The sequence below is a fragment of the Phoca vitulina genome, unplaced genomic scaffold (assembly GCF_004348235.1).
Source record: "Phoca vitulina isolate PV1807 unplaced genomic scaffold, GSC_HSeal_1.0 scaffold2, whole genome shotgun sequence".
NCBI classification, from domain to species: Eukaryota; Metazoa; Chordata; class Mammalia; order Carnivora; family Phocidae; genus Phoca; species Phoca vitulina.
Window position 1 is genome coordinate 81632155 of NW_022589705.1, and position 26944 is coordinate 81659098.

The 26944-nt window shown below is 57.8% G+C and overlaps 3 protein-coding genes across 9 annotated transcripts in view; 1 reads left to right on the top strand and 2 right to left on the bottom strand.

Moving 5' to 3' along the window:
* UBXN11 (UBX domain protein 11) overlaps window positions 1-17016 on the top strand; it is a 21759-nt gene extending 4743 nt beyond the window's left edge. For 2 of the 4 annotated variants that reach the window (XM_032390684.1, XM_032390685.1), the window contains exons 3-15: window positions 736-764; window positions 1374-1472; window positions 3663-3763; window positions 4254-4308; window positions 4757-4827; window positions 7065-7191; window positions 13422-13636; window positions 13928-14005; window positions 14921-15038; window positions 15171-15274; window positions 16465-16538; window positions 16613-16753; window positions 16834-17016. In XM_032390684.1, coding sequence (XP_032246575.1) covers window positions 736-764; window positions 1374-1472; window positions 3663-3763; window positions 4254-4308; window positions 4757-4827; window positions 7065-7191; window positions 13422-13636; window positions 13928-14005; window positions 14921-15038; window positions 15171-15274; window positions 16465-16538; window positions 16613-16753; window positions 16834-17002 — 1381 coding nt within the window. In that variant the 3' untranslated portion in view covers window positions 17003-17016. The remainder of the gene's footprint in view (window positions 1-735; window positions 765-1373; window positions 1473-3662; window positions 3764-4253; window positions 4309-4756; window positions 4828-7064; window positions 7192-13421; window positions 13637-13927; window positions 14006-14920; window positions 15039-15170; window positions 15275-16464; window positions 16539-16612; window positions 16754-16833) is intronic. The other 2 variants (XM_032390687.1, XM_032390694.1) reach the window with 2 other exon arrangements.
* Window positions 17017-17728: 712 nt separating this feature from the next.
* On the bottom strand, window positions 17729-19280 carry SH3BGRL3 (SH3 domain binding glutamate rich protein like 3). Its single transcript, XM_032390705.1, has 3 exons — window positions 19095-19280; window positions 18277-18444; window positions 17729-18147 (listed from the first exon to the last, which is right to left on the bottom strand). Exons 1-3 carry the CDS (start codon window positions 19140-19142, stop codon window positions 18082-18084), a joined length of 282 nt encoding a protein of 93 aa, XP_032246596.1. The 5' UTR covers window positions 19143-19280; the 3' UTR covers window positions 17729-18081.
* Window positions 19281-19425: 145 nt separating this feature from the next.
* Window positions 19426-26944, bottom strand: part of CEP85 (centrosomal protein 85) — a 33576-nt gene continuing 26057 nt past the window's right edge. For all 4 annotated transcript variants that reach the window (XM_032390736.1, XM_032390743.1, XM_032390729.1 and 1 more), the window contains 4 exons: window positions 26754-26804; window positions 23952-24059; window positions 22573-22798; window positions 19426-22129 (listed from right to left, as the gene is read on the bottom strand). In XM_032390736.1, the coding sequence (XP_032246627.1) occupies window positions 21969-22129; window positions 22573-22798; window positions 23952-24059; window positions 26754-26804 (546 nt within the window). In that variant the 3' untranslated portion in view covers window positions 19426-21968. The remainder of the gene's footprint in view (window positions 22130-22572; window positions 22799-23951; window positions 24060-26753; window positions 26805-26944) is intronic.

Consider the following 26944-nt stretch of genomic DNA (forward strand, 5'->3'; position numbering starts at 1 on the left):
GGGGGGGTCTTTGTGTTCACGCCCCTGCCTCCTCTTGGCCCCTGTGGACTAGGAGAATGGCTCCTAGCGTCTCAGGGAAAAAATGAGGAGTCACATAGACTTCCTGACCACTGTATCTTTATCTGTATAAATTCTTCAGACAGAGAGGCTCCACAGCATGTCCGAGCGAACGCGGGCTTGTGCCCTGGGCCAGGGGGTGGGCTGGGTGGGAGCGGCGCAGCCCCTGGGTACGCACGGTTTGGGTGTCCATTTGCTAACACCGATGGGCCGGCGCCATGTGCTGGGCCCTCAGTAAAGGGAATCCTTTACATCTGTTTCGCGCTTTCATCCTTTTGAAGCATTTTTTTACCTCTCTCCTTGCTCTTCTGAACACCGCTTTGAGTCATTTGAAGGCCAGGGAGATCTAGGGCAGCTGGGGTCCCACAGCCATTTCAAAGCAGAGCTGGGGCTGGGCTCCTGGGCCCGGGAGCTCTTGTGTCTTCCACCCAAACCTCTGCCCTTCAGCCCTTCCCCGCCCTTCTCCGCTGGGATGAGGGGACACCTTGAAGCCTGTCCCTTGGCTTGCCCCAGTGCCAAGGATGGGTTTCGGGGAGGAGATAGCCTCGGGAGGCAGAGGCCCAGCCTCCATCTCGTTTAGGCTTGGCTGGGCACCTAGTGCCAGAGCCGCTCCCCTGATGACATTCCAGAGGGTCCTAACTTGTCTGTCTTCCTTTTCCTTCCTGCCCGGGTTCCCAGCAGGCAAGGGATAAAAATCTACGGAGATGGTAAGTGCAGGTTCTGGCCTCGTGTCCCCCCCACCTTGTACCTGCGGTGTGTCCCTGGGGTCGTGCCGATGGAGAGAAGGAGCAGGATGGTGCCCTCTGTCAGAACCTCCACGCCTCCCTGAGGACAGGACTTGTGGCAGCTCCCTGATTCAGAGGCCCCGCGCCCTTAGCAGAGATGTCACTGCTAACGTGGGAAGCCCTCCACTCACTGTGGGGTTGGCTGGTGGGTGCCAAGAAGCCATGGGGGTCAGACCCCAGCTCTCCTTCCCCTGACAGCCTCCCCCAGCCCATTACCGCCTTTCCCCCCAGAAGCCCCATCCTCGCTTGGCGGCCCCGCCTCCCGCAGGCTCAGACCTTGGCATCCCAACCCCATTCTCGCTGCCACCGTGTGGCTGGCATCGGCTACTCGGGTCCTCCCGGGAGCCAGGCTGGGAGAATTGCAAGAAAGCCTGCTCTGGTTGGATCATTGCTCCCTGACATCCCACTTGTTCCATCCGCATACACTTGGGAGCACAGAGTATAGGCTGCTTCACCTGGGCCAGAGCCCAGGGTCCCAGTTTCCTCTGGGCCTCAGCCCCAGAGCAGTGACCTGGGCATCCCTGTCTGCAGAAGACGAGGCAGATGTGCTGAATAACGGACTTGGCTCAGAAGAGAGGCTCTCTGTCCCTTCCTGCTATGGCGCTGTAGGTGCCCCTGTGAGGAGACAAGGTGAGAACAGAGGCCTAAAGGGGTCTGGGTCCCCAGCAGCAGGAGAGGGTCTCAGAGAGGGGGCGAGGCCCAGAGAGGCATGAACCGACTCTTGCCTGCTGTGGGTGAGCCCCCGGTCCCCAGACAGCCCTCCTTGCCTGGCCTGCGCTGTCCCCAAAGGGCTGTGGTGACCCCAATCTCAGAGGTGCCCAGATGGGGCTCACCCGGCAGCTTCCCAGAGGAGGGAGGGTGGAACGGGCCTGGGCCCCGGGGAGACATGGGCAGGTAGGGTCAGAGTCCACTGCAAGCCCGGAGGAGCTGGGGATGAGGCTAGAAGGTTCCCCTAGCTGTGACACCTTGGGTAAGCAACAGTCTGTCTCTGTGCATCCCATTTCCTCGTCTGTGAGGCGGGAGGCATTCCTCCACCAAACACCGCTCCACGCGATAGGACAGGGAATTGAGGTGGGAAAAGGAGACCAGAAGAGCCTGGCCCCACAGCCTCTGCGGCACACAGTCAGGCTGTCCTGCAGCGCAGCTGGGGACACTGTCCTTAGCGACCCCAATAACTAGCTCCTCCCCTTAAGGAGCCGTCCCAGGCACTCTCTGCCTCTCCCCTGGCGTCTGCTCCTCACCCCACTCTCAGCCAGTGTCTGTCCCCACCGAGGTCACAAACAAGGACTTGCCTGTCCTGTCTCCCTTCGCTGCACAGCAGCATTCCACATGGGTCACCGTTCCCTCCTTCTCAGAGCGCCCTGGGCTCTTGGCCACCATGACACTGCTCTCTCGGATTTCTTCCTGCCTCCCAGGCTCTTTCCTCTCCTTGCTCGCTCCTTCTTTTCCTCCCAGCTTTTCAGTGTGATGCTCCTCCCCTGGGTTCTCCCCTCTCTGTCCCCCCGCTGCCTCCGTGAGCTCATCCACGCTCTATGCACAGACCGGGTCCAGATGTCTGTATAGCCATTACAAAGCTTTGACTACAAGGCAGAGAAAGCCCTTACTCAGCTAGCATGAACGTTGAGGAGGACTTGCTGTCCCGCATAGCACGAAGTCCAGGAGGCAGCTCTAGGGTTGTTCATCCATCCACTCAAAGACGTCATCGAAAGTCCAGGTTTCGGGGCTCAATCAGTTAAGCGTGTGCCTTTGGTTCAGGTCATGATCTTGGAGTCCTGGGATGAGCCCCGAGTCGGGCTCCGCAGGGAGTCTCCTTGTCCCTCTCCCACTGCCCCTTCCCCCAACTCGTGCTCACTCTCTCTCTCACTCTCTCAAATAAATAAATAAAATCTTAAAAAAAAAAAAAAGTTCAGGTTTCTCCATCTTTCCACTGAGCCATCCTTTGCATGTCGGCCCACGTGGCTGTGTGGCGACCAGTGCAGATCCTGCTTCATACACAGGGCAGCCTGCAGGGCAAGGAGAGGGCCCATTCCTCCCTCTGTGTCTCTCTTGGTTTCTTTTCCCCAACTTTTTATTTTGAAGAATTTCTAGCCTATAAAGAAATTAAAATAATCGTACAGTGAACACCCATATGTCTGCCATTTAGATGCAACAGTGAGTGACATTTTGCCACTAATTTGCTTTCTCTCTGTCCATATACACCTGTGTATGAATGTAAATATATATATTTTTTGATGAACCATTTAGAAGTCAATTTCAGATATCATGACATTTCACCTCTGAATGCTTCAGTGAGCGTCTCCTCCGAATAAGGAAGCACATGCCCACAGTACAGGGACGGCACCCAAGAATGTGGATGACTCGGTGATGCTCTCGAGCCCCTCTTCTGCGCTCAGATTTCCTATGTTCCAGAATTAGCTCCTAGCTATTGTTTTTCCTGATCTAGGTTCTAATCTGGGTCATGCACTGCATTTGATTGTTACATCTCTAGAACAGTGTTCTTGCCTTTTTAAAAAGTGACACTACTCTTCGAGGAGTCCGAGCCATGTGTCCCTCAGAGAGCCCACATGCAGATCTGGGTGCTTGCTTGTCCTCCGTGCTGATGCGCTCGTGTATCCGCAGTGTTCCTGAAAACTGAGGCGCACTGTGGGGACAGCATGAGCTGATATAGGCAAAGTATTTTGGACAGTCTCTATTACCTAAGTGGCAGCTACTATTACTATTCTTCTTTCTGCTTCTGGGGATCCCTGTCCCCCTCCACTGGACCCCCACACTTCAGCCTCTGCTCTAGGCCTGGGCTCCAGGACTTTGTCTGTTTGGCAGTCCCCGTGTCCCATGACTCGGAGCTGGTGGCCACCTTGACCAGGAAGATGCGGGATCTGGAGCAGCAAGTGAGGTCTCAGACTGATGAGCTGCTGTCCAAGGTGGGACCCCGGCGGGGAGAGGGCCAGGGTCTGGTCTGAGGGGTGGAAGGGCCCAGGCTGGGGAGGCCAGTGAGTTTACTACCGCAATAGGCCAGAGCGGGTGGGTTCTAGAACCATCTCTCCCACTGAACCTCCCAGTTCAAGGGCCAGGTATGGCCTGGGGCTGATCTGGGTCCCTGTGACCTGAGCAGAGAGGCTAAGGGTCTTCTCTAGAGCTGAGTAAGGCCAGTGGCCTTAGACGAGGTGACAGCAGTGGCTGCTGGCGCCGGGGTACGTGGGGGTGCTCCCCGCCTCTCCTCGCCACAGTGGAACCACAAGGGCATCTGAGGGATAGGAGCAGTGGCTGTGCCAAAGGGGGGCAGGGGCAGGGTCTTTAAACTCCCCAGTGCCCCACAGAGGCAAGAGGTTTGGGTCTTCCCATCTGGAAGGGGCTCCCTTGCGCTCTGACAAGCCCCGGGTCTGCCTGTCCCTCCCTGTCTTGCTGCTGCAGGATCGGAAGATACGGGCCCTGGAGGAAATGGTGCAGACGCTCCAGGAGCACCAGGGTAAGGCTCTCGGTGGGCTGGTCAGCCCTCCTGGGGCACCTCCCCTGGGCCGGGGGCCCCTGGGCATCAGGGCTCGGAGAGCATCATGCTGAGCCCTGTTGTGGGGCCTGGGCCAGCCGAGCCCAGAGTGCGGCCGTGACACACCAGGACAGTGCCGTCCTCTGGGGGACTGAGTCCCCGGAGTGCGGACACGCCATCAAAAGTGTGGAGGACCACAGCCCCCTCAGGAGCCTCAGGGGCATGAGGTTGGGGGGTGGCGGTCTCCTGAGAGTCCGGGCCTCCCGTTTCAAGGTCCCAGGAGAGGCCAAGAGGCAGTTTTCAGGGGGACCCCTCGAGTTCTCGAGGGGCAGCTTCTCCAAATGGCCCTGAGGGCAGGGCGGCGGGCAAGGCCGCAGGTGGTCTGGCCGCATCCCTGCCGGCCCCACAGCGCTCGGATCTTTCCCGGCAGGGCCGGTGACGGAGCTCCGGGAGCTGGAGACCACATGCTTGCGGCTCCAGCGGCAGGTCGGCGAGATGGAGGTGAGGGAGGCGGTGGCGCAGGGCTGCCTGCCCCTCAGGACCTGGCTCTCGGCCCCCCTCCCGGGTTTCCCTCCTCAGGACTGACCCAGAGTCGGAAGAGCCAGGGAGGGTCTGGCGCCCTGACCCCGCCGGCCCCTGCCGACCTGCTGGCTCTCGCCGGGAGCCTCTCCGCTCCAGCCACGGGCCTGCCTCTGGTTCTTTGGCCACCTCGAGCTCTTCCCACCTCAGGACCTTGGCCCATGCTGTTCCCTCTCCCTGAGAAGTATTTTTTTCCCCACCTTCCCCTGGCGAGTCTTCACTCATCCTCAGTCTCAAATCGGGGTGGGGGCCCTTCCCAGGGGGCCTCACTCTCCCCCGTGGGACTGTGAGCTCCACGGAGGCAGGGACCGCTCTCCTCCTGTTCACTGCCGCACAGCCAGGACCTAGCGTGGCTCCCGGCCGTGTGTGGTCACCAAGTGGTCATGGCCATCCCCTGCCTCTGAACGTGGCGTCTCACTCACCAGGTGCCACCCGTTGCCCCCACTGACGTACCCATTCACACAGCAGGACCTGAACTGTGGGGACCGTAGGCTCAAGGGAGGGTCCTGGGCACACAGGCCTCCTCAGTGCCCCCCGCCCCTGGCGACTGCCCCCCCCTCCCCCCGCCACCAGAAGCCCTTCCCTGGGTCTAACCTCCCCTTCTCCGCACAGAGCTGACTTCAAAAGCCCCATCCGGACTTAGGCCACAGAAGCAGCCCCCAAGCCACAGCTGCGGCTGAGGGCGCCCGCCTCCCGGGCCTGTTCTATACCTGCGGCCGCCTGAGCAGCCTGCTGAGGGTGCTGGCAGCCTGGGAGGCTTCCCTGAGCGGCTGCCACGGGAGGGGGGGGGCGTGCCCTCAGCTTCAGGGCAGAGGGGGTCGCGGCTCCCTCGTTGGTGGCATTCACACATTGATTACTTCATTTCACTCACACAAAGTATCTCTGTGTGCCAGGCACCCTGCCAGGCGCTGGGAGGTAGACGTGGTCCCTGTCCTAGGGGCTGACAGGCTGGAGGGGACAGAGACATAAACAAGGACACAGATACACAAGGACAGAGCATATGACAAAATATTTAGATATTTAGATGGGTGACAGGATAGAGGCGAGCTGGAGTTTGGGCCACTCTGCGGGGTGGCATTGGGCAGATCTGGAGGATGAGGAGGGCACCCAGGAATGAGAATCAAGGCAGAAGAGATGCCAGGCTCCACACAGACTTGCGCGGGCGTGGATGGAGAGCAAGAAGGAGGAGAGGCGGCAAGGACCATCAGGAGGGCTCGTCCATCCGTCGTGCGGGGCTGGATTCTGTCCTCAAGGATAGGAGACCATGGGAAAGTTTGAGAGGCGTGGACAGGGAGGCCGGTGGAAGCGCAGTTTGAGTTGCCGGGGGCGACGGCCGGGGCTTGAGCCAGGAGCTGGAGCAGAGTGGAGGGATTCGAGCCTGCATTGCAGGTGGCACTCAGAGGCCTGACGGGCCACAGCTGAGGCCCAGGTGGAGGGGGTGCCGTTGACTGAGACTGGAAATCTGGAGGGGCAGAGGTTTGGGAGGTGGGGACACGGAGTCATGACCATTAGGGATGAGTTCATGTTGAGATGCCTGTGAGACCTCTGAACATGGACGGCTGGAAATGCAAAAGTGAGACGTGCCGAAGGGCTGACGACGGAAACCCGTTGGGTTTGGCACCGGGCAGGCCGTTGGTGGCTGCCCCTGAGCAGTTCCAGTCAGTTGTGAGATGGGGGTCGGTTAGAGTGGGTTCAGGAGGGAAAGGGAGTCGAGGAAGCAGCGACAGGAAATGTAGACAAGTCAGAAGTTTTCCTGTGGCAGAGGGGATGGGAGGCCCAGCCCTAGAGAGGCAGTGTGTGGCTCATCATGTCCTCTCGGTCCTGCACAGCCCGTGTCCCTGCCCCTCCTCCACTCAGGCCAGACCCACTGCCATCAGGGCCGCCTTCAGTGAAGTCCTCCTGGCCCCAGACACTGTGCTTTAAGCACTCGATGTGAATGATCTTAACTGAGTCCTCCTCACACGCTTATGGGGCTCCAGGAGGTGAAGTGGCTTCCCGCGGTCGCAGCCAGGAAGCAGCCACGACCCCGGGGGTGCATCCCTTCTGCCCAGTGGGCTCTGGGAGCTGAGGCCTGAGGCTGGGGACCGGGAAGCTGCTGGCTGCTCCCTGAGGGGCTGAGCTGACCACGCCCCCCGCCTCTGCCCCTTCTCTCCGTCCAGCGGTTCCTTGGTGACTATGGCCTGCAGTGGGTGGGCGAGCCCGTGGACCAGGAGGACTCAGACGACCAGTCAGACTCAGAGGATGGCAAGAGGGACTGGATGACAGCCAAGAAGTTCTGGAAACCAGGTAGAGTCGGGATCCCTCGGTCCCTCCTACAAAAGGAATTCTCCAACACCACCCTGGGCTAGCAGCTGTCCAGAGGCGATGTCATTCGTGCCCCTGACCCAGGAGCAGGGAGGACATCACTGACCACCTGACCTGCCACCGCTTTCTTCCTCTGGTCTTGCCTCAGACCCTCTGCTTGCTCACCTTTCAAAGGCTCCAGACACCCAGAGATACGAGGTGTAAGAAGACCTCATTTGTCTCAGGCTCCAAAGCTTACAAAATGTTGTCCATCCCAAAGTTTTTAAAGAACGAGTCCTCTGCTTTGGAAGCTGCCCTCAGTGCCAGGCTCGATCCCCTCTTTGCATTCCTTTTTTAGCCTTGCTTGTAGCCAGGCCATTGACCTCTCCCTGTTTCTCTGGGACTCCTCCATTCTTTATTCTGAACTTGACTGCTCAGATCCAGAGGAATGCACCCCACAGATGAGGGGCCCTAGAACTGGCCGTTTCTGAAAGCCAGGTCCATTCTCTTCAAAGAATGGAGGTGATTGCCCAGAAGGTACTTCACCAGGCTCTGGAGTCAGTCAGACCTGGGTCCTCATCTCCATTCTACCGCCCGTTCCAGGTGGGACTTGGGCACGTGACTTCTGTTCTCTGAGCCTCTAGTCCCCATCAGTAAACGGGGGTGTGCTCTTCCCTGCAGAGTTGAAGGAGTCCGTGGGGTCGATGCGGAGCACCTGGCACTGACCTTACATGTCATCGGCCCCACAAGTAGGGGCTTTTCTTGTTTTCCACGGGCAGGTGGCAGTGGCAGGCTCACGGGAGCATGGATGAGCATGGCTCCCAAGGGGAGTGTTTGGAAAATGACAATACCGTCTTGATTTCATAAGTTTCAAAACATGAGAGTCCTGCCTCCCATTCAGGCCTGAGCTTTGGCCAGATCCCCCCAGATCTCAGGGCATGACTCCCTCACTGCTTTGCTCTAAAAACATCACTTCCCACTTGTACACCACTTGCAGCTTTCAAAACGTTTTCATACATAGCCTTGACACAGACCAGGGGTTGTTCCATTTTATAGATGGGAAAACTGAGGCACTTAAGAAGTTTGGAGACTGTTGAGTGAAGGGGGCAAGACTTAAGGCAGAGAGCCCGTTTAGGAGGTGGTTCCAGTCATCCAGGCAGGAGATGAGATGATGTCCAGCGGAAGGGTGATCCTGGCGGGCACCGCGAGGAAGGGCAGGGCAGATTTAGGAGGTGGAGTCCGTGGTCTCGGTGACTGTGCATCAGGGAGCAGACAGGAGGAGTCAGGGATGGCCCTGGGACACCCTGTCCTGGGTGGGAGGTGGAGCCCTGAAAGGTGACGTGCTCTAAGAACGTTCCAGGGTCTAGCGCCAGAGGCCTGGTGCTACTGCCGGCCAGAGGGCAACCTTGCTCCTGGCCGGAGGGGTGGGTGCCGCCTGGCCCCTTTGGGGATCAGCCCAGATAGCTGGTTTCCGGACCTGGCTCTGTGGCTCCTACCCTCTCCCTGCCGAAAACAGAGCAGCCCTCGTTCTGCTTGTGTTGTTTGTTTACGCTCAGAATAAGCGGGCTCTGAAGCCAAGTGCTTCAAAGCTAAAGTAACTTCTGAAAGCCACTCAGCCACACGCTCCCTCTGTGCATCCTTCTCCTCTTGCTTTCCGCCTCGGGGGGCCCCAATTTAGCCCTTCTGCCAGCTGAAGAACATGCTCTTCATTTCTAGCAGCTTTTCCTCCTGGCACCCCTCTCTTGGCTTCTCCCTCCTCCCCCCCGCCTTTGTCCCCAGGTGCCAGGCTGCTGCTGCCCCAAGGGCCCTCGGGTGCACACAGCCCGCCTCTTGCTGGCCCTGATACTCTGGCGCATTTCTCTGGCTCCCCCCCCCCCCCCCCCCCCCCCCCCGCGACCCCCCCCCCCGGGCCCCAGGGGGCCCTGGGCGGGTGGGCCGGGGCACCTGCATGGGGACTCTTGCCTTGGGGAGGAGGGTTCTCTGGCCCATGGAGGGGACCCAGCAAAGGGGAAGCCTTGTAAGGACTTGGCCTCAGGCTGGTTCATTCACCCCGCCCCACCCTCCCCACCAGTTAACTGAGCATTAAATAGGATGCCAGGTGCTTCAGGGTATGCGGAGACTTGAAAAGGACAGTCCTGCTCTGGTGCACCCCATTGCCAGGTGTTGGGCCTCAAGGCTGAGAGCTCCTTGCTCCCCCTTCACTAACCCCTCTGAGCTCCCCACTCTCACTCATCTCCTTCCTCTCTGAGCTCCTCCTCCCCCTTCCCTGCCCCCTGTGAACTCTTCCTCCTCCTCCCCATCCCCTCTGAGCTCCTCCTCCCCCTCATCCCTGCCTGCTCTGAACTCCTTGCTCCCTCTTCCCTGTTCCCTGAGCTCCTCCCCCTCATCCCTGTCCCCTCTGAGTTCCTCCCCCATCCCTGTCCCCTCTGAGCTCCTCCTCCTCATCCGTGTCCCCTCTGAGCTCCTCCTCCTCATCCGTGTCCCCTCTGAGCTCCTCTCCCTCATCCCTGTACCCTCTGAGCTCCTCCCCCATCCCTGTCCCCTCTGAGCTGCTCCCCCCATCCCTGTCCCCTCTGAGCTCCGTGTCCTCATCCGTGAAATGAGGAGATGGCGTGTTGATGCCCAGGCCACTGAGAGCATCGAATGCCATAGTGCACGTGGAGGTTCTCGCAGGCCACTGATGGTGGAGGAACGATGACTGAGCCGGGCTTGCTTAGCCCCTGTCAGGCTGCAGAGTGCCTAGCACGTGTGCAGGATCGGTGGGGGTACCTGGGTGTCCAGGCCTGGACAGTCCAGCATGCTGGGATAACCCTCTGCACAGGACGAGGTGCGGATGGGTGGCACGATACTCGTCCACGGGGGCCAGAGAATTGGCCGTGACCCTGGCAGTGACCAGACTCTCAGGGCCTGATTTCTTTCCACCAGCTCCGCTGAGGAGCAGGATGAATGTGGGTCCCCAGAGCAGGGCCAGGCATGCGGACGTGTGGAGATAGCCGGTCTGTTTCCTGTCCGGCCTTTGCGTGAGGTGTGGGGACAGGCATGCTGGGGCCCCAGGGCACCAGCTGGGTATTCACAGCCGCAGGTGGCCCTTCTGCGGGTGTGAGGAGCCAGCCCAGAGCAGGCCTACCACCCAGCTGCCGAGAGTGGCCGGGTCTGGCCCTCGTCTGGGCTCCGCGGCCTCCACACGGTACCTAACCCCGTGCCACTGTCGCTGCTGTCACCCTGTCTCCTTCACTCGAGTACGAGCTTGAGGAAGGCAGGACTCTGGGTGTGGGCACAGCCATGATTGTCAGGGCCCAGCAGAGCTCGGACGCTCCGGACATACTAGTGGGCTGGAGGGAGGGAGGAATGGATCCAGTATGTGCTTCTTGAGCACCGATTCTGGGCCAGGCCCAGGGCTGGATGTTCTAGCCTACATTCAAGGAGTGCGCACTGTGGTTGGAAAGACGGGCAACCGGGAAAGAACAACAGCCTGGGATTAGTGCCACGCTCCGGAGTGGGCCCGAGGGCTCTAGCTCAGGAGGCCGAGTCTCTGGGACAGGGGCTCCCGGCAAGGCCTCTCAGAGGAGGTGGTGGGTGAGCACCCTGTGCCGGTGGTGAGCGAGAGGGTGGGGTGTTATTGACAACCGCCACCGTCTGCCAGGCACTTCCTCGGAGCGTCACAGCCACCTGTGAAGTGGGGACTTTTATTGTCCTCATTTTATAGAAGAGGAAGTCAAGGCCCAGAGAGGTTGGCCCACTTAGCCAGGATCACAAAGCTTGGAAGCAGTAGCCCTGGGAGGATGGCTCTAGAGAGTGATGGAGGAACAGGTTGATGAGAGGATGGGGAACCTGGGTTCCAGGGATCTCAGGCTTTGGGCCATGGAGCTCGGTCTTGATCTCCATGCCTCCCCAACTCCCCTTTTTAATAAACTCATGGGCGCTCAAAGTTGGATGAGACCTCAGAGATGATCTCTCCCCCGCACCACACCCCTCCTTAGAAAGGGACCCCAGGGAGCAGTGTCCGAAGGACCAACACCGAGAGGCAGCCTGTGTGGTCTCCGAGAATAGAGGCGTAGGGTCACCTGGGCTCCGAAAGCTGCATGACCAGGAGCATGTCACCTTCCAAGGCCCCATCTCCTCATCTCTAAAACGGGAGTGCTAATACCTGCCTCTAGGTGCCCAGCACGCAGTAAACACTCACTGAGTCGTCCTTATAGTCAGTTCCCCCCGCTGGATCTTGCTGGATGGGATAAGGGTTCACACTCTCTCCCATGCCGTGGACGGGGAGCTGCAGCTCAGAGAGGAAATGCCTCAGGAGACCTCTGACCTGCCTTATGCCATGTGACCTGGCCACGGCCCAGGCCTCTGTGGCACACTCCCCGCTCTGTGGTGCTGATGCCAGGCTTCCTGCCTTATTCTCAGGCCTGGTTTGCCCGGAGCTGCGCTTCTGTCTCCTGGGCCCCTGGTCTCCCTGCAGGCCACTGCCCCAGGCCCACCCTGCGTGACTTCTCGACGCTTTAGCCCCACTAGCTGAGATCCTCCAGGGCTGACTTTCTCAGCAAACTTTTTCCCTCTAGCTGCTTCTTGGCATCCTCCCTGGGCTTCCACTTGCCCCTTCCACTGTCCACCACCCCATGTCCTTCAGCTCCCTGGAAAAGCCTTGGCTGCAGGATGCAGCCGGCTTGGCAGTCAGTGTATCCGAGTGGTCCCGGGGCAGCGTGGTGCGGTCTCCGGGGGCCCAGTCATCTGACCCTTATAGGCCTCGCTTTTCCTGTCTGTAAGAACATAGGGGTAGGGGCAGGAGTTCAATGAGACGAGCTTTTCTGTTGTTATTTTTAGGTTTACCAGTGTGTTCTGAATGTAGTTCATTGTTGAAGAGAAAAGTGGCTTGATATTGTTCTGACTCACACCAGGGATGCCCAGGATGTTCTTTAAGTTTTTCCTGGGCATCTCAGGAACTCCAGGGGACCCCAGGAGGAGGTGGGGGGCAGGTGCCGCCCCTACAACCTAACAGATGTAGGGGAGGGAGGCGTCCAGCTGGGGCCTTGAGCAGCCACAAAGGCAACAGGAAACCACGCCACCCGCGTCTACTTCCTTGGCACAGTCACCACCCCTCCAGAGCCCCTGCCGCTGCGAGGAGAGGAATTGGGCCCCCAGAGTCCTGACCCACATCCTGCCATGGCTTGGCCGTCCTGGTACAAACAGGAGGTCTTGTAGGGTTACGCCCCAGGCAGGACCTACTTGGGAGCCAGGTCCCTTCAAGGACCGACGACGGGCCCCCGGCCTGTCCCCCTCCAGCATCGCACCCGCCCTGCTGCCTTTCTGTTCCGGCGTCTGTCGTAGCTGTCCCCGCCGCCCCCCGAAGCTTAGGCACACCTGTGTGTGCAACACATTTTTCAGAAGAGGAGGGCAAAGTGTCTGTCAGCTTCTCAGAGGGGTGTGTGACCCAGAATTAGCTGCACAGGCCAAGGCCCGCCGCATATCTGTTCCGTCCAGCAGCTGTCCCAACACCCCCCCCCCCCGCCCAACAGCCATGTGTCCCTGCCTCAACCTCCCCTTCCTGATGGTGCGGGCGGGTGGGAGAAGCAGACTCAAGAGTCAGCCCCTCCTCTAATTTGCCAAGTGACCTGGGGCAGCTCATTTTTCATCTCTGTGGCCCTGTTTCCTCATGTGTAAAATGGAGATGAGTGACTCCCGCGTCATAGCCTCTGGGTTGGCCCGAGGGCCGCTTGTGCCAGGTAGAGTTGGTGACGATAACGCACTGGACGGAGTGCGTGCTCCGAGCTGGCCCTCTCCCGGTCACCGTCCCGGGCCCTTGGGGGGGGGGCTGTGGTGCACAGCATTACATGACCAAGGTCACACAGGTGGAAGCTGAGGAGCTGGGGTTTGAACCGAGACAGACAATCCAGAGCTGACACAGGCCGAGCTCCGCTAGGAGCAGCCATTAGCCTTCTGTAACCCGTGGTTTCCTCATCCGAAGAACAGGGGTGATCACAGCCCCGACGGCAAAGGGGTTGGTATGAAGAGAGTGGCACAGTAGGTATTAGGGCCCTAGCACAAGGTGAGTGTTCAGTCCAAGATAGCTGTTAGGTGGCGGCAGCTGTCCTTCTGCCCCCGCCCCCGGCCTGGTGGCCGCTTTCGGAGATGCCGAGGCCACTGCTTAGCGCGGACGCCGGGGGCCATGGAAGTCGGGGCTGCTGGGGCACAGCTGCCAGGAAGAGAGGCTCATGGGTGTTTATCCTCTTTGCCAGGGGACTCACTGGCGCCCCCCGAGGTGGACTTTGACAGGCTGCTGGCCGGCCTGAAGGATCTCAGTGAGCTGGTGGTAGACGGTGACACCCAGGTGACACAAATGCCCGGTGGAGCGCGGCTCCGCGTCCTTGAGCCCATCCCACTGAAGCTCTATCGGAATGGCCTCATGATGTTCGATGGGCCCTTCCGGCCCTTCCGTGACCCCTCCACACAGGTAGGAGTGGTGGGGAGCGGGGGACAGGCCGCTCTGCTGGCCTTGCCCGCCCTCACTCACCATTAGCTGGAGATGGGGGGGCAGCTCAACCCACCCTCCACAGGTACCCAAGCCCACGTGCAACTTGCAGAGCGCACCCCCAACCCCGCCCAAGTCCTGGGGCCCTGAAAATGCCCAGAGCGTGACCCCCTGGGTAAAGCCAGGGCTCAGGGCCCGCCGGCCAGGCAGGAAGCGGGGCAGGAGGCACCGCACGGGTCCAGCCGGGCCTCACTCGTCCAATCCCTGCCACAGCGCTGCCTCCGAGACATTCTGGATGGCTTCTTCCCCTCAGAGCTCCAGCGGCTGTACCCCGATGGGGTCCCCTTTAAGGTGATGGGCTGCTCCTCAAACCACCCTGTGTGAGGAGCTCGGAGGGGGTGGGAAGGCATCCCCGGTCTGAGGTGGGAAGCCACTACCCCACCTGCGGGAGCCCCAGGCTGGTGACGTCTGCGAGGAGGGGGAGCCTCAGCCAGGCTGCGACGGGAGCAGGGAGGCCGCTCCGTCAGCCAGGGCGGCGGCCCGAGGCTACGCGGCCGGCAGCGCCCCCTGCTGGCGCCCTAGAGGCACTGCCCTCCGCATCCAGGACACCTTGCCGGCCTGGGGTCACCGAGGTCCTCTGCAGACGTGGCCTGGCTTGCCCCAGAGGCTCCTGAAGCCATCTGATGGGTGTGGAAGGCAGTGCTCTGGGGGGCAGATGTTGGGACTAAAGGACAGGGCATGAGCCAGCCCCCTGCTGCCAGGGGTGGGTCGGGGTGAGATGAGGGGTGCGGTGGCGGGAGCTCTTGAGCAGCATCCCCGAGGTGGTGCGTCATACCACAGCAGGGGTACGCGAGGGAGTGTGCGCCGCCACCACCTGGGCTTGGAAAACTGTGTGAGTCATGATCGGGGGTGTCTGAGGCAGTCCATGCCCTCGCCTAACACCCTGGTCCTCGCTCCCTGGCTGGCTCCTGAGAGGGGCTGTCTGGGGAGGATGTCAGGACAGCGGCTCCACTTGGCATGGCGAGGGGTGTTACAGGAGCCGGGCCCAGGTGGGGGACAGTAGCATGAACTGCGGCTCTCCAGCCCTCTTGGGGGCCTCAGTTTCTTTATCTGTAAAATGGGGATTACACCAGACTGTCCCTTGAGCCTATTCCTGGTGGGGGTGGGGGATGGGCACGAGGAGGCCTCTGTTTGGGCCAGCAAGTGTGGGGTGGAGCCCAGGGCTGAAGGTCTAGGCCCACCGCTGTCGCCCTTCCTTCTTGCCAGGTGAGTGATTTGCGCAATCAGGTCTACCCAGAGAACGGGCTGGACCCGTTCCCAGGTGAGGGCCGCGTGGTGGGCCGACAGAGGATTCACAAGCCCCTGGACAGGATGGAGCGCCCAGGTGAGCTTGGCCCTGAGGCTGAGCCAGGTGGTGGGGGCACTGTGCAGGACAGGCTCCAGGTGGCCTCCTCCACCCATCACCCATCACTCACAGTCCCTCCCCAGGCCAAGGCTCCCAATGCACTCCCTGCAGGCTCCAGGATGACTGCTGAGAAGTTTCTGAACAGGCTTCCCAAGTTTGTGATCCGGAAAGGCGAGGTGATTGATATCCGGGGACCCATCCGGGACACCTTGCAGGTGAGGCCAGCCCTAGCTCCCCCAGCCTTCTTGGGCTCCCTGGCCCAACCTGCCAGAGCAGCGGCTTGTCTGGAGACTCAGGCTCAAGGGGCTGCTGAGGAGGGCCTGGATGGATAGATGAGGCTCTCGGGAGTTCCGCCATCTCCTGAAAACAATCTGGGGAGGGCTCTGGGCTGGCACCCAGAGAGGGGCTGGGTTGGCAACCATGTGGCTGTAAGAGGGGGAAAGTCGGAGTCTAGGCCAGGGGTGAGCCCAAGGCCTGGGCCACCTCCTTGAGGTCCAGACCAGAACACCCAATTCAGTCCTGGATCCCCCTTCCTGGCCCTTAGAACACATCATCCTCCCTCCTCCCTCCCCATCCTGCTGCTCCTCCCCCATCTCCACCTGTGAAAGGTACCAAACCTCAGTTTCCTACCACTCTGCCTCCTTCACTCCACATTGCCAAGTCTGTCTGATCTGTCCATCTCTAGCACTCCTCCCGAATCAGTCTCTTCTCTCCGTTCCCACTGCCCACCATCCTAGACTTGGCCCCAGATGGCTGTCTCAGACACCTGCAGTAGCTTCTCGCTGGCCTGCCACCCCCACTCCTGCCTTGCCAACTGCCCTCCCCCAGCAGTCTCTGTGCTTCTGTAAAATATAAATTGAATCTGGGTCTTCCCTGTTGAAACCCTCCAGTGGTTCTTGGGTAAGGCCAAGCTCTTATCCTGGCGCTCAAGGCCCACCATCCCTTGTTGGTCCTCTTCCCATATCTAACCTTTTCTTTCTTCCAGTCCTACCTGATTCTCAGCTTCAGCCACGTGAACTGCCAACACTTTTTCAAATGTATCATCTCCCAGAGAAGGTTCCCCTGACCAGGGGTTCTTTCCCTTGCCCCCATTCCATTTCTAGGGACTCCTCATCCTTAGTCACAGCTCAGGTGTCATTTCCCCTGGGAAGCCTTCCCTGACCCATGCTGGGTTAGGCCTCCAGCCCAGTCATTGTGTGGGGTTCTCTCTCCCCCACTACCCTAAGGGACCTTAAGGCTTCTTAGGGGAACGATGGGGCTGCCTCCCAAAGCTTCCCTTCCATTTCCTCCCCCTTTGGCTCACTGGTCTCATCCATCCTTGGTTAGGGAGAAGTCCCCTCTCAGGGTTGGGGGCAGGGTGTCTCTGGCAGGGCCCAGGGCTCTGTCTCCTTTCGATGCCTTCCAGAACTGCTGCCCATTGCCTGCCCGGATCCAGGAGATCGTGGTGGAGACACCAGCCTTGGCTGCTGAGAGGGAGAGGTGAGGGCATAGTGAAGAGGTGAGTCCCTTGGGGTTGGGCCACCAGGGGGCACTGATGACCTCTAGGCCCACAGGAGCCAAGAGTCACCCGAGTCAGCGGCGCCCCTGCTCTCCATGCTGCGCATCAAGTCTGAGAATGGTGAGCAGGCTTTCCTGCTGATGATGCGGCCCGAGGACACTGTTGGTGATGTTCGCACCCTGCTCGCACAGGCCAGGTGGGCACGGGGTGGGGCTGGCAGCTACAGGGGGTCTCTGGCCCCAGGACCCGGCCTGATCCATTCTGACCGGTCCTCAGGGCTGTGGACGCCACCACCTTCGAGATCATCAGTACATTTCCACCCACGGTCTACCGCGACGACACGGTCACACTGCAGGCTGCGGGCCTGGTGCCCAATGCAGCGTTGCTGCTTCGGGCGAGTCGGGCCCCACCGCCTGCTCCAGGACTCGGCCCCTACTCCAAATAAAGCGCCCGCTCCCACACAGGCTGCTCCGCAAGGCTCTCTTGGCGGGGCAGCCCAGCTGGACGCCAGGGAAGGCTGGGGGCCCAGCTGGGCCAGGGAGGGGGCGGTGCCGACCCGCCCCCTCTGTAACTCGAGCCCCAGCTGGCGGCCCTGGCTGCTGGGTCTTTGTCCTTTAGGTTCCTCTTTCTCCCCACAAGGGCTAAACAGATCCAGTGGAGGGAAGGCGGGCTCCAGCCCAGCCTCAGCTGGTGTGCAAGAACCTCCCGTGCAAGTGTGCCACCGGCAGATCCCTGTGCACAGATAGGCACAGAACCACAGCACATGGGGACACTTCCTCAACTTTCTGCACAAAGCCACTGTCCCCAAACTGGCAGAACTGCAGCTGTGAACCCACTGCCATGACACACACTTTGAGCCAGTCTGCTGAAACACGGGCAGGCGGCCACATGGCCTGGACACATTACCGACTGGCATACAGATGTGCCAGACTCACCAAGCCGGGCGTGTCAGGACACTATCACATGCGTGTGCATCAGGAGGTGACCCACCCACATTGTTTCCAGAAACACAGGTCTGCACAGTAATGCACGTGCCAGACATACACCCACAGACGTACACAATCACACACACAGTTGCCACGCCGAAGAGCGCTCAACCGACCTGCCCACAGGAGCAGAGCCTCAGCACAAGCAAGGGCCCAGGCCCAGGTCATATCAAACAGACACGGCATCAATGGAATGGGACATTTAATTGTCTCTAGGGTGCTCCCAGGACGGGGAATGCGGGGCCTTTGGCAGAGCCCTGGCTAATGGAACCAACAAAGGCACCCATCAGCCAGTGCCAGGCAGGGTGGCAGCCTCAGGGCCTGGCTGAGGACAGCCCGCACCTGGGCTGTTGCTTAAGACAATTTCTGAAACTAGTGGGTAAGGAATGTTGCCTTTGAACAGAGGAGAGGGGAGAAGGGGCTTGGGTTGCGGGGGGAGCGATTCCAAGGTCAGGTTAGGAATAACAGGGAGTTGGTCCTAAGGTCCTTCCTGGCCGGGCGGCGGCTGGGGGGAACGTGGTGGCGGAGTCCAGTGGGCTCAAGCCAGCTTCAGGAACTCCTGCAGCGTGTTTTGTTCCACAGCCTCCACGAAGAGCTCATAGTCCTAGGGGAGGGGAGGGGAGGGGAGAGATGGTCACCTGAGTGCTGGTGTTTTGTCTCAGGTCTGACTCTGACCTCTGACGCAGGAGAAGTCCTCCTACACTTCCCCACTCCCAACCCCCTGGGCCCATACCCCACAGTACTGGTCCCCGTTGACAATCTGGGGTGGGGTGGCCTTGGGGTTGCCCGCCAAGGTTCGCATCTCATCCCGCAGGGCGTTGTCCTGGGAGATGTCCACTAGCTGGTACTGGATGCGCTTCCCATCCAGGATGCGGGTCACCTCGCTCTGCTGGGACTTGATCTGGGGGTAGAGGGCGGGCAGGGGTTAGTGAGCAGGCTGGAGGATTCATGGGGGAACCCTGGGCAGAAAGGGACTGTGGCCAGTGGTTTTTGTCCTCCTCCACACCCTGGGCCAGCGTTCTGGCCATTAGGGAGTTAGGAGAATGAGTCAGGCTTGCGGTGGTGCAGGATGAGAGGGACCACCATGCGGAGGGGAGTCAGAACGAAGAAGGGAAGTGGGATAAAGTTTGGGGGTGGGGGGAGAACCAGGAGCTCAGCGAGGGGAAGGCAGGGCAGGCTTGGGTGGAGGCTGGTAAGGGGCCACCCCCGCCCAGGTACACACAAAGTGGAGGGGAGGAAGGGCACGATCAGGACCGGCTCGGAGTGGTAGTGGGGTTGCAGAGAGTGCGTGTCTGAGCGACGGGATGGGCGTGGGCAGCTTGTGCTGGGGCTGCGAAGGATCCAGGATGCCCAAAGGAGGGGTTTGAGCCGCGGAGCCCACCTTGGGACCCGACCCGGGAGGCCGAGCCCCGCATCTCGTCGCCCTTCCCCCCGCCGTCCCGCCCCCGCCCTTGGGGTGGTGGGGGTGGGTCTCGGGCGCCGGGCCGTAGCGCCCAGACACCGCCGCCCGCGCTCTCCCCCGACCCCAGCGCGGCCCGGGCGTGCACTCACTTCACGGGAGCCGGTGACCGACGTGCTGTAGACGCGCAGGCCGCTCATGCTGTGGCTGGACTGGCGAGCCGACAGGCGGACGGACGGCTGTAGCGGCAGCTGCACGGCCTGGAGACGCCGCCGCCGCGCTCGGGAGCGGTTTCCTTCCTGCTCAGCCCGCGAGTCACCAGTCTCGGGACCAATGGGCGGTGCGGGCAGGCGTGCGGCCGGGGCGGAGCCTGCGCGACCCCGCCCTGCGCACCGCTGGCCCCCGCCCCTCCCCCCGCAGAGGCCGCGCGCGCCGAGGACCCCAGCGTCGCGCGAGGCCGCCCCCTTCGGCCCTTCCCAGATCTGGGGCTCAGTATGAGGCTGGGGAGGGGCCTGGGTGGCCGGAAAGGCCAGGGAGAGCAGGGGTGACGGTGTGGAAAGGCCGCCTCCTCAGCCTCCCCCGGGGTTTGCTGCACCCAGCTACCCACCCCTGCTGCCACGACAGCGCAGCGCAGCTCAGAGCTTTGAAGGCTTGGGCTGTTTGAAACCTACAGTTCGTTGGCTAGGGAACCTCACTCCAAGGGACCCCTTCCTACGGCCCCCCAGGTGACCCTCACACCTGGCTAACCCCTTGGCACACCAAAGCAGGGACAGCCCCTGCTGGATTTCCCCAGAAGTTCCTCTCCACTCAGGCAGGTTGAGACAAGGAAGGGTGGTGGCCAGAGACAGGGCCACACCCTCAAGGCACCAGATGGAGACCAAGGTAAGAGGCTGCTAGCTCTAGAAGGGTGCAGGCAGAGCCTGGCCCACCCTTGTTAAAGATCCACAGATGGTCTTAGGGTGGCCCTAGCTCAACCTCAATCCCAGATGGCATTCTAAAGCTGCTCCTGCTCCCCCCAAAATTTTGGGGGTTCAGAGGGAGTGGACTCTTAAAACCAGCCCAAATTTGGAGGCGTGGCTGTGTCTGGGGTTGGACATGATTCCCCTCACAAGTCCTCCCCAGGTCCAGGGTCCAATAGCAGCCCAGGAAGAGAACCCCAGCTCCCTAAGGCAAACAGTGCCCTGCTTGGCTCCTGGGAAGCCACTTCCTCACAGCAACCTAGCGGCAGCTACTTCCTCTCAGAGGATTACTGAAACTCTTTCCAGTGAGACTTGCTCAATGACTCAGGGCCGCTTCACCCAATAGAAAGCGGTGTGGGAAGAGGTATTTGTCCCCACAGAGAACAGAGGAGCGGAAGTGGTAGAAATACAGACGTGAGGCTGGACCTGCCAAAGGTCCCTCCTTGCTGCCATCTGGGGAACTTGGCTAAACACCCAGGCTTTGGCTCCAACAAGCCAAAATGAGGGGTGGAGTAAGGGATGGTGATGATGGTGATGGAAAACTGAGGCGTTTGTTAAATATTTTATTTTGTAATCAAAATAGGCAATACAAACCAGTTGACATAACAAGGATTCATATAAATAACTGCTTATAAACTTTGAGGAAAAATACCCATGAGCATGGTGGCTGGGCTCCCAACACAGGGTGGAGACCAACCAGGCAGCTCTGCTTTTAGGAGGCAGGAAGGAGCCCAGAGGCTGAGGGGATGGCTGGGTGGGGCTGTTCTGAATGGAAGGGATACATCACTCAAAAAGACACAAAATTGTAGAAACACTTAAGGAGTCTCATTCAGACCCAAGAGAGGTTCAGGATACTTCTCTGACGGCTCAAAACTTACCAACAAACTCATAGTGGCTGGCTCCTGAACTGCTCAGTGCTCCTGCATACCCTTACAAGGCCCTGGCTTGGCCTCGCTCCAGATCTAGCGGAGGCCTGGGGCCAGCCCAACAACCAAACAATTGTGTTTGAGATGCTCCCTAAATGAGGAGGCAAGAGAAACCAGAAAGCATAGGGTCCAAAGGCCCCAAACAAAACCCAGCAAATAAGGAAAGCTATACCTTAGAGCCAAACTATACTGGGTACTCTGAACTCTCAAGAAGCCCCAGAGCAAGAAAGGGAAAGGACCTGCCCCCAAACAAAAGAGAGGCACAAGTCAGGGCTGGATGCCATCCCTTAGCCCCAGGAGGAGGTGGTGAGCAGCCTGGCAGTTGCCCTGTGGTATTCTCGGGGAAAATCCTGCCCAAATCCAGAACCATAAAGAAAAGTTTACAAGGGGGCTACCTGACTGGCCTGAGAAGAAAAGAGAACGGAGCTGTGCTAATCATGTGGCCAGGGCCCCGAGAGACAGGGCAGCTGGAGAGTGGGCCATCCTGTAAAATGGCATGACAGCACAGATGGGGCAGGCTTGGATATAATCCTTAGGCCAATTCTAGTGGGTACTTGGCTAATAAACAGATCACCCTGAGGCGTCTGTGAGAACAAGAGCCCTGAGGAAGCAGCAGTGGGACCAGGCCTAAGAATACCCAAGAAAGCTCAGATCCCAGGCAGGCTGGCCTCTTGGCCTGAGAATTCTCACATGGCTATCGTGTCTGGTACTCAGCCTTTCCAGGCCTTCTACTGAACTCTGGGCATCAGCAGGACCAAGGTATGGAGTGGGAATGAATGTGGATCCAACCAAGAGGATGGAAAAGGGAATTGAGCAGCCTGTTTACCTCTGACATCAGCCTGGGGCTGGAAAGGTCTGTGAGGACTTATCAGTCAACCTGCAGAAGTTAATTAGTAACTCACCCTCAAAGGGTAAATCAGGATGACAGGACAAATGCAATCCAACAAGGCAAAGCCAGTGTGGGACAGGGCAGGCACAGTTCCTTAATCAGCCCTTGGCCCCAGATGCAGGTTCTTAACCCCTTCCACCCCTTCTGTCTGGGAATAGCAGCAGACAGGAGGCAAGAGATTGTCAGGGCAGGACCTGCCAGACTGGGCACTCAGCAGAGCAGATCTTCCCTGGGGGAACAGGGAAGCATTCCTCACTGTGTGACACAGTTTTCTCCCATATCCTGGGCATATCTGTCTGACATGGTGGTCCTTAAGTCCTCGATGTCACGGCGCAGCTGTTGAACCTCTTCTAGTTTCCTCTTGATTACATCCGGCTTCTGCAAATCCAGCTGAGTCCCCGGGTGCTGTGCAGCTGAGTAGGAGAGCATTTTGAGAAAATGTTAGTGAGTCAGTTAGGAGATGCTTTCATGTGGAGGGGGCAGGATGGATAAGTAAGCTCTTTAAGGCCCATGATCTGGGGACATAGCACGTTGCTTTGTTTAAGTAGGCTACATGCCCAGCACGGAGCCCAATGCAGAGCTTGAATGCACGACCCTGACTGAGATCAAGACCTGAGCTGAAAACTTGCTGCCTCAGGACCATTTTCTGTTCGTCCTGCATTCAGGTACCCATAAGGATGCCTGTTTCCAAAGCAGATTTACTGTCTACTTTGCTAAACACATAAACTCCCAGGGGGCAGTGACCAGGCCTACAAAGCCTTGTTCACACACTACCGTAAGGATGGGAAAGCTGGGTGGGGTGACAAGAGAATGAGAACCACTCTCTCCTGGGTCCCAGACTGGCCTGAGAACTCACAGTGAATGCCCAGGAGCAGGGAGAGATTGGGGTCATGGCCCTGGGCCCTCTGGGTCACGATGCTACAGACAGCCTGCAGATCTTGAAGGCAACTGGCCAACTCCTGGTGCAGCTCAAATGCCAGCTGGGCTGTGTCTGGTGAAGATGGGGACCCTGGTTGGGCCTGGCGCAGGTGTTCCTGGAGTGTCAGATTCTTCTCAATCAGGTCCTGGTTCTGCACTGAAAGCTGAGCAGACAGATGGGCAAACACATTAACCCAGGCCCAGGGAAGGGCAGAATGTCTGTACCTGTGTGTGGTTATATATGAGTCACAGGTGATACACCCCCACCCCCACCCCCCCGCAATCCCTACCACCAGGCTTAGTACTCCCCCCACTCTCAATATTGGGCCTAAATTCTCCTGCAGGTAGATGGGGCTCGTAGGGTTCCAGCACTGGAGAGGAAGCCACTCCCCAGTAGACTCTGAGTCATCAGCCTGCAGGTTTCTGTTCAGGAACCAGAGATAATACTCCCGCCCCTCGGAACTCTATCTGAAGCCAGTCCCTCGGCCAACTCTGTTAACGAGGCTATTAGAGAAGGCTTAACGTGAACTGTGAAATCTGAGGAGATACTGGTTTCAATCTCTCCCTGCCACCCTGACAAAAGTGGCCACGAGCCAGCCTGATCAGTGTGTGTCAGAGGAATAAAGGGGGCAAGAAAGACAGTGCACAATACAGCTAGCAGCCGGCCACTGAGTCGGGGGCTGGAGAACTAGGAACCTGGAGAACACAGTGCTAGAATGTGTCCTGCCTGTCTCTTCACACCTTCACCTCAGTGGTGTCAGGCTTCTCCTACAAAGACCGGCTACTCAGGTATGTCTGTGTCTCCTTCCCTCCCTTCCCTCTCCCTGAACAGCTCAACCCATTCTCCCCTTCCTACCTCAATTCCAATTTAAAGACACTGAATACAGTTGCTTCTCCAGTCCCTGCCCTTCACCCACACTGGGCCATGTGACAATCCCAGCTCTGAGAGACTCCTTCCTAGGTCAGTGAACTTGGTCACCCCTTGCTGACAGCTCTGTTTATTACATGAGGACCACCAAGCTCTCAGTCTTCTTGAACCCTTCCCCAGCCCCACAAACCTGTGGCTACAGGAAGACAAAGGGAGAGACTGACTTCTCACATCCAAAAAGCATTCCTGGGTAATTATGGCCACTCTAAGATGGGCTTAGGACCTTTAATAAAAAGGATGGTGCAATGTCCCTTCCCATTCTTCTGCCAAAAAAGCTCAGCAGGGATCTCTCAAACATGAGGGCTCTTGTGGCAGTAGGGATGGGGAGGGTTCACAGAACAATCAGGTTTGTGGAGGCAGTACCGAGAAGCCCAGCTAATGCCGCTCACCTCCTTCACGGCTGTACGCAGCTGCTGCAGAGCTGTCTCCCTCCGCTGGGCCTCCTCTTTCAGGGCCTGGCTTGTTCCTTCTTCCTGAGCCACTTCTTGCTCTAGGCTCTGAAGGGTATGATTACGCATGAGTAACAAATCTGGTTCAGACCGCATCACCTCTGGCCTGGACTACATAGTAAAGCCCCACCCCACCACACACTGCTAAGAGATTACCTTAGGACAGCCCTGATCTGCTACTTCCCTTTGAAACGCTCCTATAAGTCACTGACCATGTACCCACTAGAGGCCAGCTTCTCGGCAGGGCATTTCAGGCCAGTTTGGCCCTTATCTACTTTTCTAGCCGTATCTCTTATCTTCCACACAGTCTCCACTCCAGCCTCACCAAATGACTGAACAGTCCTCATTCCCAAAGGCCCCAACTCCAGTGCTGTTGCGTACCCCCCTTCGCCTGTGCTCAGGCTACTCTTCGGCTCTGCCTGTCCCCTGGGAATCCTTCAAGGCCCACCTGAGCCTTCCTCAATCCGCAAATCAGATCCTATTAATCGTACTCTCGCCCTGCTACTCACACTTCCGTCACGGTTCATGAATACATTTGTTGGCTGTGCATATGACTCCCCCCTCCATTAACTTTCCTTTTTTTTTTTTTTTTTTAAAGATTTTATTTATTTATTTGAGAGAGAGAGAATGAGAGAGAGAGAGAGCATGAGGGGGGGAGGGTCAGAGGGAGAAGCAGACTCCTCGCTGAGCAAGGAGCCGGATGCGGGACTCGATCCCGGGACTCCAGGATCATGACCTGAGCCGAAGGCAGTCGCTTAACCAACTGAGCCACCCAGGCGCCCTCCATTAACTTTCTTGAGGGCAGGGAATGTCCAATCAGTTGAGTTCAGTATTTATTGAGCACTTACTGTGACACACACTGAGGATACTGACAATACCGAACAATACCTGTCTTTGAGGAGCTCACAGCCAAAGCCCTTGAGAACACTGTATATTAAATGCTTCTGACAGAGATAAAAGGTAGGATAGCGCTCCCACAGGCACCTAATCTAGTTAGGAGGGAGGGAAGGAAAAAAAGCGTCTGTGTGTGTGTGTGTGTGTGTGTGTGTGTAGGGGAGGGGAAAAAAGTGTGTGTGTGTGTGTGTGTGTGTGTGTGTGTGTGTGTGTGTGTGTGTGTGTGTGTGTAGGGACGGTCAGGGAGAGGGAGGTATTTATGTTTGCTATTTTTTGCCTCTCACCCTATTCATTCCAATCCCTTCCCCCAAATTTGAAACTTATTTGAATCAAGTATTTAAAAATTTTCTGAATTTTCCATTTTGTATTAATTAAAAAATGTAACTTCCAAAAGAGAACATCTCATCACCATGAAATACCCTAGGCGACCACTGTGAATCTACCCGATTCCAGCAAATTCACCTGATACTTTAATTTGCCTGAGGAGTTTCATCATGGGTAAATGTACCACTTAAATGTTGGGCTTTTTCAACCTTTGTGGAACATGTGGGTTCCAGGAAATGTATCTGAGATCCATTAAAAACTCTACCAAGAATCTGGGATTTTAAATGGGTATAAACACTCACTAGGCTTGACTATCCTTACAGGACTTGAAATAGGGGAACTAGACAGACACAGCCTGACCCACATGATATGGCAAAGGCAGAATTGCAGCTTTGAGCTGTTCTCAGAGTGAGTGCATTTCACTTGTTTTGGTGTGAAAACTCTTTTGGAGTCCAAAGAGAACCTGAGTGAACCTGTTTTGCTTAGGATTTCTTGGAGAACCCAATTAAGGAAACCCACCCCACACACACACACACACTCTGGCCCAAAATAGAAACCAGGAGTCTTTAATTTTTCCTTATTCTTTAACTCCCTACATCTTGTCAGTCACTGATTCCTCTCAATTTTACCTCCTAAAATTCACTTAAATCTGTGCCCTCACATCTCCTCCTTGCTATGCTGCCTTATGCCAGGCTCCTTCATCATCTCTCACAGGATTTCTGCAGTAGTCCACCAGCCTCCAGCCTTGCCTCTCTCCAAATGCCACTCTTCTTTCCACACTCAAGCCTGAGTTGCAAATCTAACCACATCACTCCCAAATTAAATTCTATAGTAGATTCCCATGGGGCGCCTGGGTAGCTCAGTCAGTTAAGCATCTGGCTCTTGATTTCAGCTCAGGGCATTGATCTCAGGGTCCTGGGATTGAGCCCCACATCAGGCTCCACACTCAGCGGGAAGTCCGCTTGAGATTCTCTCTCCCCTCTCCCTCTGCCCCTCCCCCTGCTTGCGAGTGCTCTCTCTCCAAAATAAATCTTTATAGTAGATTCCCATCACCTATCAAAAGAATAAAAGCAAACTTAGTTGGAGTTAGCCCAGTTTCTACACACCACCTTACTTCGACAATATCAGACTGCTTGCAGCTGTGTGTGCAAACTCTGCTGTTTCATGCCTCCATGTTCCTACCAGTGCTATTCCTTCTATCTGGAATTCAAAAGCAACCTATCCAGCTCTTTGCCTGGCTAACTCTTCCTCCTCCTTCCAGGCTCATGATCTCCAGAAACCCTTCCTTAACCTCCCCTGCTCTCACTGACTCTTCTATGCTCCCCCAAAGTAACATGGACATTGCTCTCACAATACTGTGCTGAAACCCCTTCCCAATAAGATTGTAGGCTAAAAGCATTGATTGGGTCTCATTCTTGCTATACTCCCAACAACTGAACAAACTGTATGACACAGAATAGAGTTGGCTGAATTCTAGAGATTCCATCAAGTCCTGCCTACCATATCACAAGGACACCAGCTCACCTGTACTTGTAAACGCAGCTGATCCATCTTCTGCTGTTGCTTCTCCACAATCTGAAAGGCAAAGTTATCAAGGAAGGCTATAAGCACAGGCTGACAGTGAGGTCAGAGGGCAAGAAGCTACACAAGGATCTGTGGTCTGGCTATTAGACCCACTGGCTATAGCCAATCAACAGTGAAACCAGGGTGAAAAC